This window comes from Phodopus roborovskii, unplaced genomic scaffold (genome assembly GCF_943737965.1).
Source record: "Phodopus roborovskii unplaced genomic scaffold, PHOROB, whole genome shotgun sequence".
NCBI lineage: Eukaryota > Metazoa > Chordata > Mammalia > Rodentia > Cricetidae > Phodopus > Phodopus roborovskii.
This window is the reverse complement of record NW_026125489.1, coordinates 13,270,517-13,284,178: the sequence shown is the minus strand read 5'-3', so window position 1 is coordinate 13,284,178 and position 13,662 is coordinate 13,270,517. Positions and strand designations below refer to the sequence as shown.

Below are 13,662 nucleotides of genomic sequence, written 5' to 3'. Positions count from 1 at the left end.
TGTCCATCAGTGATTGATGGTATGCAAGAGGTCCTAGGTTCAACCCTCAGCATTTACTTGCCCTCAAATAACATACCTTTAAAAGGGATATATTGTGAGTTATCACTCATTCAGAACAGGCCCTGAACTTTGCTTAAGTGCTAACCTCAGAATTCCTTCCACAGTTGTTTTACTAGGTTTATCTGTAACTTTCTGGATTTTCTTACTAAGTTGGCTACCTTGTCTAGGACCACTGATGATCTAACAAAATATGATTCTAATCTTACTGTGACTTACATAGTCGAAAGATATAATGGCTATTTCTGTGGGAATTTCTAGGATTTTGAGTCTTCCTGGCTAATTCTGCAAGGCAATGGCCATGGCAAGAACAAGGTTGATTATGGAGAATTCAAACGTGCCATGATTGGTGAAATGAATGAATATAGGAAATCGTTTGTTCGTAAGGTAACTCTTAATCGGTCTTAACTATTACTTTTATAAGAGTATTAGATTCATTGTTTAACGCCATTAGTGGGTCAGCAATTAAAACATGTTATATCATTTTTGCTGTAATGCATACTGGGTTTAGTGAGACTTAATGTAAGCAAGCTTATATATGTTTATACAAGTCTATTCAGAATAAAACAAAATCATACATACATACATGTATATATGTGTGTGAGTGTGTGTGTGTCTTAGAAAAGATATGATGAAAGAAAAATAACATTTCAACTTGAATTATCTTCATAAATTATTAGTTTCTGTTAATTACTAGCTATCCAACTATATTGCTATATAAAACTTTGAGCCTCTCTTGCTGTCCCACAGGGCTAGTGGAAAGACTGTACGTGATGGTTATATTAGCATTCATAACTATTCCAGTGTCAGTGCTCAACATATAGTATTTTAAGATGATGGCTAAAAGTGTTTCTGTGGTGTTTATAATATGCATGCTAAGTGTTAAAATGAAAACAGCAAAGGTCATATTAAGTTGGCATTAGAGTCCTGGGGCTGGGGACAGATGATTGGGTGAAGTGTCTCTAGTGCAAATGTAAGGACCAAAGTTCAAATTCTCAGGTTCCATGTAAATCCAGACGTAGTAAAACATGTGTGTAATCCCAGTGTTCTTATGACAGAATGAGGGGCACAGATAGGAAATTCCTTGCATCTCTCAGCTGACTGGCCTGGATATGCCTTAGTTAACAATAAAGAGACCAAGCTGCAATATAAGGACTAACACCCTGCATGTTTATGTTACACACACACACACACACACACACACACACACACACACACACACACACCACATATACACAGATCCCTAATTTGAAAATAAAATATAGATTAATTCAGTTCTAGTAGACATGTTTATAGTATAATTTTGTGTTGCATAGTTTTTCTTTTATGTATGTATTTAATACAATGTATATATTATCATATTTATAAAAAGCTATTCTATGTAGAGTAGGATAAGTAATTATAACAGGTATCAGTCTCAAGTGGAAAAACTACAGCTCTCTTCCTTTACTGACCAAGAGATGTAGTAAAAGCATTAAGTTAGGTAAGTTTATTACCCATCTATAACTTTGTACTTAATTATTCCACGTTGATATGTTTGAGTATCAGACTGGCCTATCAAATTATTTTTCTTTTTTCAAGCACCTGTTTAGTTCATTCCAAATGTCTCATTTACAGTTTGGAAATAATTGACCACATAGCGATGATTTCACAGAGAGAACCCTGTCTTTCTTTAGGTCTTCATGAAACTGGACTTCAACAAAACTGGCGTTGTGTCTTTTATAGACATAAGAAAGTGCTACTGTGCAAAGAAGCATCCGCTTGTGATTTCAGGTAACGACCACATGGCAAACACATGTGATCTCTACCATGCTTATTAATAACAGCACCTTCTTTAAATTACACTGATCTGAAGCACCAGCTGGGACTGTTGAGGAAGGAAATAAATTTTGTTTGAGCCAATGGCTTTAGAGCTATTTTCCCCTTTTTCATTTAAAAATTCTTAGGTGTATTATTTGTACTTACTGATTTCTTTGACAGTTATAATCATGATAGGACTCTCATTTCTCATTTGGAATGGGCAAGGAATTGGAGTTTAATAGAGATTTGGTAAAACCTCTTTTAGTCTCCCTGACAGAATTATTGTATCTTCTGATACAGCTGCTCATCCTTGAAGACTTAAGAAGATTTATGTTTTCTTTATCTAAGGGTGTAATTGTACATATAGTGGCAACTATGTGTCTGTCAGAATCTAGCCAAGCATGACTGGACACACCTATAATCAGCCCTTAGGATGGAGAGGCAAAGAGCATGCAAATGTGAGGTCAGCTTGGGCTACTAGTAAGATTTTGTCTCAAAAACAGGAGGAGGGCATAGGGAATTTCTTAAAGCAATTTTTAAAGAGTAATTTCCTATTATGTTTCCTATTCTTTTGTGTAGTTGATTTATGACTATGCCTTATCACAGTGTTTGGCCATGGGAACTTCCTTAATTTCATTTGTTTTTCTTCAAAAGAGTAAGCCTTGTCACCCATGTAACATATCTTTCAGCCCCTACTGTATGATGTTTTATAGTTGTATACATAATTTGCTGATCGTTTGCAGATGGTTTTCTGACTTGAAAGCTGTATTAGAGTTACTGTAGCTTGCTTTTTTTACTCAACAGTGTATTCTGGAGCTATTTCCATGTAAATCCACATTGAGGCATCTTACTTTCATTTGCCACTTATTATTCTCTTGTTAATCGTCACATTGCAGTGTGTACAGATATTCTTTTAATGGAAGACTTCTAGTTTCTAATTATTTATATGCGTCTAATGAAACATATATTGTTTGTGACTCCTTAGGTTCCCCATTTTCTGATTTCCTGGCATGATAGCAATGCTTAGACTTACTAGAATATTCACATTTCAGATATCAACTGGTACTTCCAAATGCTGTTGCAATGATAGCTAGTTCCACACTAGATTATACTGCAATTTGTTGCAGTTATTTTTATTCACCTCCCTGATCTTACTCCATTTGAATTTCACTGACTAATACAGAGGTGAAATATTTTCATTACTTATTGGATATTCTCTAGTTTTGTTTGTAGACAGGGTCTTGCTGGAAGAGCAGTAAGTATTCTTGACCTCTGACTTAAAATTTTTTTAAAGGCCATTTTAAAGGTAATAGATTACCTTCTGCCATTGTTTTTGCTTTGTTAACACTTTTGCTTATTTTATTTTGGATATTATCTGACCATTTTCTGTAACTTTTAATCTTTAAATCCACTAACTATTATGAATCTTTTCTTTTCTATGCTCTGTGATAAAAGCTTGAGAGAACAAGCTTGAGAGAAAAGCTTGAGAGGGGAACAGTGAGAAAGAGGCAGATCATGAGAGAAATGAATTCTGGTTAATGTTTAAATAAATTAGAGGAAAGTTTGCCACATGACTTTAAATTACTGAAATTATTTCTTAAGATGAATAAATATCCCTTTATCATCATCCATCATTTTGCTGAACTTTTACAGAAAATATTTCACAGTTAGTCCTCTTCCCGCAGGACATTCAATGGAGGAGGAAATCAAATCATCTTTTCTAGAGACATTAAGAGATGCCTGCAGCAAGTCTGATGAAGTTTCATATGGTGAATTTGAAGATTACTATGAAGGCCTAAGTATAGGGATAGCAGACGATGAAGATTTTGTCAGCATCTTACGTACTCCATGGGGGATTTAGTTTTAAATAATGCACAATCTCTTCAGCACCAAGTATTTTATAGAAAACTTGAGTTTTATATAAAATGTGATTAATTTGTAATATATTTTTCTAAGATTATTTAATTTTTTTCCCAAAAGTCTTGGAAGACCTATTTAGAAATAGGTACAGATATGTTTGCTAGCACACATGCATGCTTACCTGTCCAAATGTTTGTAAAGACAGGTCTCTTGTCTTACTCCTTATCCTTTTATTTTAGAAAAATAGTTTAGAAATTAGCCTCAGCAGAAAAGTAACATCCCCATTAAACAATGCGAGGACTTGTATAGAGTAATAAATTTTCCTATCCTTTCTCAATTTTCTTATAACCATTTCCTAAAATATAGTTGCCAGCATTCTCAATTTAATGACTTGGGATTCAGATCAAGGCTGAAAAATGCAACTTGTTTGAAGCACAAAGTTTTAACGTATATACAATAGCAATGTCATAATCAGTATGATTATAGGTGTTTTCCATGCATTATATTTTGAGTGGCTGGCGTTTACCCCTCAGTATTCCTTGAAGGAGACTTTGTCATATATATATTTTTGTTTTCAAAATCACATACTGCTTTCTGTTCATTGGGTGAAATTCCACTGTATTTTTCATTTTAACTGTCATAGTATCTGTATACAAATGTTATATATAAACAATACAATGTAGAAAATATTGGAATGTAGAGATATTTCTTAGACTACTAAATGAAGAATTCAAGGATAATTCAACGATTTTTAAAGACAAAGTGTAAAAGCATTATTTTGTGTCACAAAATGAAGTGGTATTCTAAGTACCTTTTTGTTATAATAAACAGAACATTTTCTTCTAAATATGGTGTGTTTAATGTCTTCCTCTTCTATACACACTCTTTCTAAATTGTCCCTGGATGGACTGTCCTGAGTGTTGGGATTATGGATGTGTAACTTTTACATTGTTGTTAGTTTCTTATTTATACCATCTGTTGTGGATGACCCTGTTTGGACACCATTTGAGGGAGAGGGCGAGAAGACTCAGAACCAACAACTCAGGCACTGGAGTCAGTGAGTAGCAGAGTGTGCTGCAGATTCGTTTATTAAGGAAGTCAGGCCTGCCTTTACACCCCCTCCTAAGGTCCCGTTGGCTCATGCGGCTGACTCTGCTCTATGTCCTTTACTCATTGGTGTCTCTACTCAGGTGTCTCTCTGTCAGCAGTCTCTGGGCATAGAGGCAGGGTTGGCTCAGGGAGAAAGTGCTTGCTGCACACACTCATGCAGGCTGGCGTGGGCACCTGCAGCTTGGGTAGGCTGACTACAGTTTCCAGCTTCGGCCTCATTGTGCCCACCTCAGACAGCATCCAGCATGATGGACCATGCCTGTCTTAGGTTGGCCTGCCTCACAGGTCCTTACCTGTCATTAACTACCAGCTCTGAAAGGATGACATCTCTGGGAAGCACGCCCTGGTGGGAGGAGCACCTCCTAAACTGGTGCCTCTGGGCGTTAAAGTGCCATTGGCCAACAGTTTCATAATTAATATAGCATCTGTGTGTTTATTTGGGGCTGAAGCAGTTGTAGGACCCGGTGGGACAAGAGAAGCCTCCATCCAACAAAATGGCACCCAGTGTGGGGCTTTAACTCATAACCCTGAGATTAAGAGTCTCATGCTCTACCAACTGAATCAGCTAGGCTTTATTATTATTATACTTTTGGCAAATGGCTTGGCTTCTTATTGGCTATCTCTCTCTAAACTATTAAACCATTTCTGTTGATATATGTATTGCCACGAGGCTATGGCTTACCCACAACGCCGCAACCGGCATGTTACTCCTCCTCGGCAGTGCCTCTATTCCCAGCATTCTTCTCGTCCCCTAACCCCACCTGTCTTTCTGCCTGGCCAATCAGTGTTTTATTCATCAACCAATAAGAGAAACATACATACAGAAGGGCAGCCCCCATCAGATTGTGGCTTTGTAGGAGGAAGTGACATGATAGAAAGGTTGGTACACAGAATCCAAGCGTAACGCTTTAAAATGTATATTGAGCCATATAGCAAAAGCCTTGCTGACCACATATTTGACACACAGAGTTAATCATTGCATTGCTCTACTTCTGAGAATAACTGAGTTTAATTATAACTAATCTACATTAAGTATCCAAAATTTTTTTTTTTGTTTTTTGTTTTTTGCCAACGTTTAATAGTTATTTTGATGAATTTTGCTCACTTGGCAAGAGAAACTGCAGAGTCATTAATTTATATTTCTCTCTCTAAGACATAGTCAAGAGTAAGATAAATTACAGCCATGACTGAAGAAGTCAGCCAAACTTTTGTTCTTGCTATCTCCAGATCAGAAACTACCAAGAAAAACTCAATTCCAACTGTCAGTGAATTGCAGTTGCATGCAAATCTGAACCCTTTTCCTGTGTGTGTGTGTGTGTGTGTGTGTATGTGGTGTTTAAGTATGAGTGAATGAATATAGATCTACCTTTAATAGAATAGGAAATTTTTGATAGTTTCTCCTGAAACAAGAAAAAAAAATCTTTCTGACCCTGAAAGCCACAGTCTCACATGCTGCTCCCTGGAAGCAGAGTCCCAGGGAGATCACAGGCTCTCAGCACAAAGCATCTGTGAAGACACAGTGCTTCCAGCTTGTGAGCCCCAGATATGACTCCTGGGTGTCAGGATTTTATCAACCAATTCATCCAATTGTTCATCCAGTGCATACATTTTGAGTAGGATTATGGGCAGACTGTATTCAAGGTTTAAAAAAAAATACCACCATGAACAATGAATACAAATCCCCTGCTTTGGAAAGTGGAAGGAGTCTGTGAACAAATTAAACGAATAAGACAATTTTAGTTGAGCCCTTTGAAGAGGAGACAAAATAAACAGTGTGGGCAGAGTCTGACAGAGGAAGCCTCTCAGAGGAGATAATTCTACTTAACCTAAATCAGGACAATGAGAGGAGAAAGAACATTCTAGGCAGAAGAAACTGGCTAAACAGAATCCCAAAGTGGAAATGATCTTGGTGTGTTCAAGGGGGGAAAAAAGCAATGCTCCTGAACCATAAATAAATGTTCTCCCCATTTATGTGTGTGTGTGTGTGTGTGTGTGTGACTATATGTAAGTGATTCTCTGTGTCTGTGTGTGAGAGAGACTGTGTGTGTGCATGTGATTCTCTCTGTGTATGTATTTGTGTTTCTCTCTCTCGTGTATATATGGGGCATTTGAATAAGAACTAATGGGTAGAAATAGAAATAGAGATAGGCCAGGAGGAGGCAGGGATTGATAAACAAAGCCTTCCATGCCTGGAGAAGAGCTGGGTTTATATTTCAGGTTGAAAGAACAGCAGAGCAGTGCTGTGATTTGATCTTCACCCGTGGACAGACAGTGAAAACTGGAGCATGTGTGGGGCTTTGCACTTGGGATTGAAGGAGACATGTTAAGAGGTGCAGATTATGGTGAGTTGGAAGGATAGGGCTGCAGCTTTAGAAAAGGAAAGATGTGGATATATTATGTGCTTTGGAGAGAGTATCAACAGTACCTGTACGTGGTCTATGGAGACTGGCAAACAGGAAGGAAGCTAGCAGTCACTAGGCTGAACAATTGAATGGGTAGCAGGGGGGACTAGGGAGGAAAAGACTTAGATAAAAATGTGAATGTTGTGTCTTAATTACAATTTTTATGAACCATCTACATGAGAATATCAAATAGGCAGTTGGATTTGCTTGTAAAAAGGAAATAGGCAATACAGAATCACTAGTAAGTAGGTAGCATTTAAAATTTTGAGATTTTTTTTTGTAAAATATCCAAGGATGTGGTATGAAACAACAATATTAAAAATGGTGGCTAGGGTATGAACCCTAGATACATGTATTGGTGTGGTAAAGAGTGGACAGTGCTGTCCTAATTTGCTTTCTGCTGCTGGGTGAAAACAGTGACCTAGAGGAAAGAGTTTATTTCATTTTATACCTGAAGGTAACAATCCACTGAAGGAAATCAGAACAGGAACTCAAGGCAAGAACCTGGAGGCAGGAATGGAAACATACCGTGGGAGAATTCTGCTTACTGGCTTGCTCCCCATGGCTTTCTCAGCTTGTTTTCTTATACAACCCAGGACCACCTGCCTAGCTAGGACCTCCCATATCAACTACTGATAAAGGAAATGGCCCATAGAAATGTCCATAGGCCAATCCGAAGGAGGCAGCTTCTCAACGGAGGTACCATTTCCACAGTTGATTGACTCTGTTTTGTGTCAAGTTGACAAAACCAACACAAATAGTCATTTGAGGCATGGTAGTCCCTACTTACCAAAATTCAGAAGTCGGAGGCAAGAGAAACGCCATGAGTTTGAGGTCTGTATAGTGAGTTCCAGGTCAGCCAGGACTACCAAGCAATACCTTGTTTCAGTAAGGCTTGGGAGGTCTGGTCTAGGGGTGGGAAGGACATTGGGGTGGAATATCAACCAAAAGGAGAAGCTTGGTGGACGAGGAAGTGGGAGGGAAGTCATAGATGCTAATAAATCAATCTGTAACAAGAACGAGAACTTAGAAACTACGTTGGAGAAAGCGAGCACAAAAACACAACCATTGGATCTTGCAGTGCAAACCCGGTGAAGAAAAGCCAGGTGGTCAAGAGTCACAGACAGGATGAAAGGTTAGGGCACGGGCTTCATGCCAGAGGTCCCTCTTGAGTAGATGAACCTTGTGGGTGACCCTGCTCGGACATCCCTTAGGGGACAGTGTGAGAAGACCTAGTACCAATCACTCAGTCACGGGAGTCTGTGAGTAGCAGAGCGTGCTGCAGATTCATTTATTAAGGAAGCCAGGCCTGCCTTTATAGCCCCTCCCAAGGTCCCGTTGGCTCATGCGGCTGACTCTGCTCTATGTCCTTTCCTCATTGGTTTCTTGGGTCAGGTGTCTCTCTGTCAGCAGTCTCTGGGCATAGAGGTAGGCTTGGCGGTTTGGCTCAGGGAGGACGTGCACGCCACACATGCGCATGCTCATGTGGGCTGGCCTGGGCACCAGGGGCAGGGCGATTGAGGCTTGGCTAGGCTGGCCGAAGTTTCTCCTACATAGCCACCTTTTTTTTTTTTTTTTTTTTTTTTTTTTTCTTAATGTGGCGTAGTGGGAGTTGAAGTTCTAGCTTCGGCCTTGTCCCCACTGCAGAGAGCATCCAGCATGATGGACCAATACTGTCATAGGTTGGCCTGCCTTACAGGTCCTTAACCCATCATTGACTATGGAAGGATGACGTCTCTGGGAAGTACACTTGGGTGGGAGGCACACCTGTCAATCTGATACCTCAGGAGTTGAGCCAGGCCCAAGAGACCTCCCAGCACGTTCTGGGTGTTGAAGTGCTATGAGGACCTAGAGTGTGGAAATACACTGTAGAAAACTCTTAAAGAGAACGACCAGAAATAAGACAATCAAAGCGTAGGAAAAAGGGGGTCACTCCTGAGCAGACCTCATGCTTTCAGGCACATGCATCCGGAGGCCAGACTCCCACATGTTTTCAGGAAAAATCTAGGGGGCCAACACCACAGCCTTATCCCCAAATCCTCCAGATTATCAGTCTTAAACTTAAGGCACCTGGTAAACAACACTGATTTTTAACGCTGTCACCTGAGGCTCCTTAAAGTAGGAGGGTAAGTTCCCCATTCTCTTAATGGCAGGAGACGTAGGCAAGAACAAAATCTAAAATAGACAAAGACAGACTCGAACAAACACAGCAAGTGTGTCAGACCTAAGTGTAACAGATGTTCCTACCTAATGCACCAGGGTACCAGACTGACACAAAGGAAAAGACAGAAAAGAAGGAGGGTCCCCACGCTCACCTTCAAGAGGACCAAGGACACGAAACACGCAGGGGCCAACTCACCGAACAAGTCACTGGAGAGTGGGACGCCCGAATGCACCTCGAGAGTGAAGAGGAGTCCGAAAGGGTGCAGACAGAAAAAGCGAAAGTGCATCGAGGTAGGATCCCACGATGCACCACCAGCAACAAAAGGCAAAGATCAGGGCCCAAAAAGACAGCCGGGGCCAGTGTGGCGAGACCCACGTTTAGGTGCCAGATGTTGCGGGTGACGATCCTCGGACACCCCTTGAGGGAGGGGGTGAGAAGATGCAGCACCAGAGACTCAGGCACTGGAGTCAGTGAGTAGCGAACATGCTGTAGACCCGTTTATTCAGGAACTCAGACCTGCCTTTATAGCCCCTCCCAAGGTCCTATTGGCTCAGGCGCTGGCTCTGCTGCATGTCCTTTCCTCATTGGTGCCTCTGGGTCAGGTGTCTCTCTGTCAGCCAGTCTCTGGGAGGGCTTGGCGGTTTGGCTCAGGGAGGACGTGCATACTGCACATGTGCATGCTCATGTGGGCTGGCCTGGGCACCAGGGGCAGGGCGATTGAGGCTTGGCTAGGCTGGACAAAGTTTCTCCTACAGACGAATTTTGAAGGGAAGCAGATAGAGGATAATGTTAAGTCTTAGAGTAGGGGAGGGAAACTTGTGTTTTTAACACGGTGGAAAAATTGCATAATGATGACATTGGCCTATCCTGGAAGTAGTGTGAGCCGAAGACCAGAATTCCTTTCCTATGTGTTTATACCCACGTGGAATCCTCAGACCACTATGGAATAGCTCCTAGGCAAAGGAAAGAGTAGTTCAAGCAATTAAAGTTGGATGTCCTGGAACAGGAGGAACTAACAGGAGAACTGAATGAGACATAACAACCAGGCATAAAATTTAAAGCAGTATCACTCACCCAACACCTTAGAGATAGAGGTAAGAGAACCAGGAGTTCATCCTCACCTAAATAGTGAGTGTAGGACTAGCCTGGACTACACGAGATCTTGCCTTAAAAAAAAAAAAAAAAAAGAAAAGCGATAAGACATATAGTTTAATACAATAATATGCAAATAAAATTAATTTAAAAATATTAAAATAAAAAATATTAAAATATACTAAATATCAAGGTTGAGCTATATTGGAGACTGATACAAGAGTAAAATGAAGCAGATTTTGTCTCTTTATATTTTTGACATTCGTGCATCTCATTACATTAGTCATTTGTGTTCATAAAGGCAAGAGAAGGATATTGGAGTCCTATTTTCACTCTCAGTGTTATGCATTTAAGACAGGATATCTCACTGAACCTGGAGCTAGGTTGGGGCCTGTCAATTCTGTCTCTGCTGCCTTGACCTTCCAGAGTCCTGGGGTTGCAGGCACCTGTGTGACCCCAAGCAGCTTTTTATACAGGTCTGGAGATTTGAACTCATGTCCTTGCGCTTGTTCACAAATGCTCTTGCCTAATCAAATCGCCTTTGCCCTTATTGCATTAATTTTTACAACAAAGATATTGCTTTAAAACAAAATCAAGGGGCTGGAGAGATGGCTCAGTCGTTAAGAGCACCAGCTTCCCCTCCAGAGGACTTGAATTTAATTCATGGCAGCTCACAACTGCCTGGAACCCTTGCATAGACATATATGCAAGCAATATGTCAATGCACATACAAATAAATAAATTTTAAAAATAAACCCTTAAAAAGTCGATCTTAATTACTGAGTTTTGGTGTCTAGTTTTGTGTCTGAGACAGGGGAGTCTACCACAGTAACCCAGTACTTGCCATCTCTGTGGATAGAGGCACAGCCCAGCTCTCACCAATTTCAAGGAATAAAGAAACCGTATTCTGTGAAAGTCAAAGAAGAGAGCCTGCTGACCTTATTTATGTACTATTTATTTATTTTTGAGACTGCTGACTTTAAACATTTCATTTTGTTAAGTCCTCGGATTTCGTCCCTCAAATCACAATGTCAACATTTATTTGCTGCCGAGAGGTTTGTGGTAGGAAAGCTTTAAAAAAAGTCTCGTTCTAATACTTCATCAGAATCTTTTCTGTGTCTACTTGCATGTCTTGTCTACCACAGAAGCTCGAAGGAGGTCAAGTGCACCATTGTGCAGAATAACATGCTTGGCTGGTCACAATAATAAGCCTCAGATCTCTGTTACTGAGAAAGATTTTTCTTTAAAATTTAAAGCAATGAAATGAGATAAAATGCCAAACTTTTGAAACACACCAGGTATTTGGAGAGGCATAATTACTGCATAGGTTGGATTGTGATGTCCCTACTCTCCAAATAGCTATGTTGATATATTAAATTCAAGGACCTCAGAGTATGACTGTATTTGCAGGAAGGCCTTTATATAAATCAACAAACTGAAATATAGTCATTAGGTGCATCCCAATCCACTGTTTTTTTTTTTTTTTTTAAGAGGACTGAGTAAGAGAGCCTAATGGTGCACACGTATGAACAGAAAGAAGACAGAACAAAGATGGAGAGAAAACATTTCTGACACAAAAACAGCCGAGAAGAAAAGCTTAGACCAGAGTCTTCCCTCAGTTCTTTCAGAAGACCAGTCTTGCTGGGACCTTCCATTCTCTCTTCCAGCCTCCACATCTTAAGTTTCTAAGGTTTACCTCACCTAGTTTGTGGGCGCTCACTTCCCTAACAAATGAATTCAATTATGTCTGCCCATTATGCTGTTTCCTTCTTGTCCCCTAATCTTGCACAAAACAAAAGTCCTTATTACTGAGGTGAGAAGTTTCTCTTACTAACTACAGAGAATTCTTCACTATCGAAGATTACAGCCCTTCATTCCACTGTAAACATGACCACCCATGGCTTGGGATTCTCATCTCCAAGAATGAGTGTTTATTCCTCAAATCCACCTGCAATTGCCTGCCAGTCTGCATCTGCATACATGTTAGTTAATCAGAGGATACTCTTTAAAATTTATTCTGCCCTTATATATTACATTCCAACTTCAGTTTTGGTATAATTCATTAGGAAACATATCTCTTTTGTAGTTCTTCCCCTGAGAAATTTTTAACAGAATATACCTCCATGGAATATGTTTCTCAACACATACTCATGGTTTGTCTTTGAAAAAGGAAAACAAGGTTTCTAGGGCATTGGGAAATTACTGTGGGCAGGGACAGAAACTTAAAACTTGCAGAGATTCAGAACAATTCCATAGCCTGGTTTAAGTTCTTCTGATAAATTTATAGCTTCAAAATTTTAAAGATTTAGTTCTGTTTGGAGTGTATGCTTTTAATAGGCAATATTGAATCACTTACAATTAAAGATCAAATATAGTATTAAATGTACTTACTATGTAAAACATAATGTTTTGAAACTTGTACAGAGACATGTGTAGATGGATACTGTGGAATGATTACATTTATTTATTTTTATTTTTTATTTTTTTTCGAGACAGGGTTTCTCTGTGTAGCTTTGGAGCCTGTCCTGGCACTTTCTCTGTAGACCAGGCTGGCCTCGAACTCACGGAGATCTGCCTGCCTCTGCCTCTGCTGGGATTAAAGGTGTGAGCCACCATGGACTGGCAGAATGATTACATCTAGGTAATTAACATGCAGTACTTCTCATCGATACATTTTTACCCTGTGGCAAGAGCAATCTCAGAATGTTCCAAGAATGTAATATCAATTTCACTCATGGTATTGCAAATAGATGTTTAAAACTCATTCTTTCTTAACTGACATTTTATATCCTTTGAGCTACTTCTCAACACTTGTCACATGGGCACTTACTTACCACCATTCTGTGGACAGACATAAGCTGCTTGGAGGTTTCATCCTCCTGAAGGGTGTGTGAACATGGGTATGAACAATAAACAAAACACATAGCACTAAAATGAGTTTATGGGGCTTGTGTCTCTGCATATTTTCATTTAATCCATCTCTTCTGTTTTATAAAATGAGTTTGTTTGTGTATCATTTTATGATCACATTTTACATACACACGTGTGTGTGTGCATGCTCACTTTATTGCATGTTTAAGGATCACTCATTTCAGTAACATTAGATGGTATTTCCCTGTTCACCTTCTCTGTTACTTAGTAAGCACTTCTGTCTGATTCCCAAACCACAGATTAGCA

The 13,662-nt window shown here is 39.7% G+C and overlaps 1 protein-coding gene across 2 annotated transcripts in view; it reads left to right on the top strand.

Moving 5' to 3' along the window:
* Nucleotides 1–4,172, top strand: part of Caps2 (calcyphosine 2) — a 46,256-nt gene extending 42,084 nt beyond the window's left edge. For both annotated transcript variants that reach the window (XM_051176255.1, XM_051176254.1), the window contains 3 exons: nucleotides 319–444; nucleotides 1,734–1,830; nucleotides 3,543–4,172. In XM_051176255.1, the coding sequence (XP_051032212.1) occupies nucleotides 319–444; nucleotides 1,734–1,830; nucleotides 3,543–3,718 (399 nt within the window). In that variant the 3' untranslated portion in view covers nucleotides 3,719–4,172. The remainder of the gene's footprint in view (nucleotides 1–318; nucleotides 445–1,733; nucleotides 1,831–3,542) is intronic.
* Nucleotides 4,173–13,662: the final 9,490 nt, after the last annotated feature.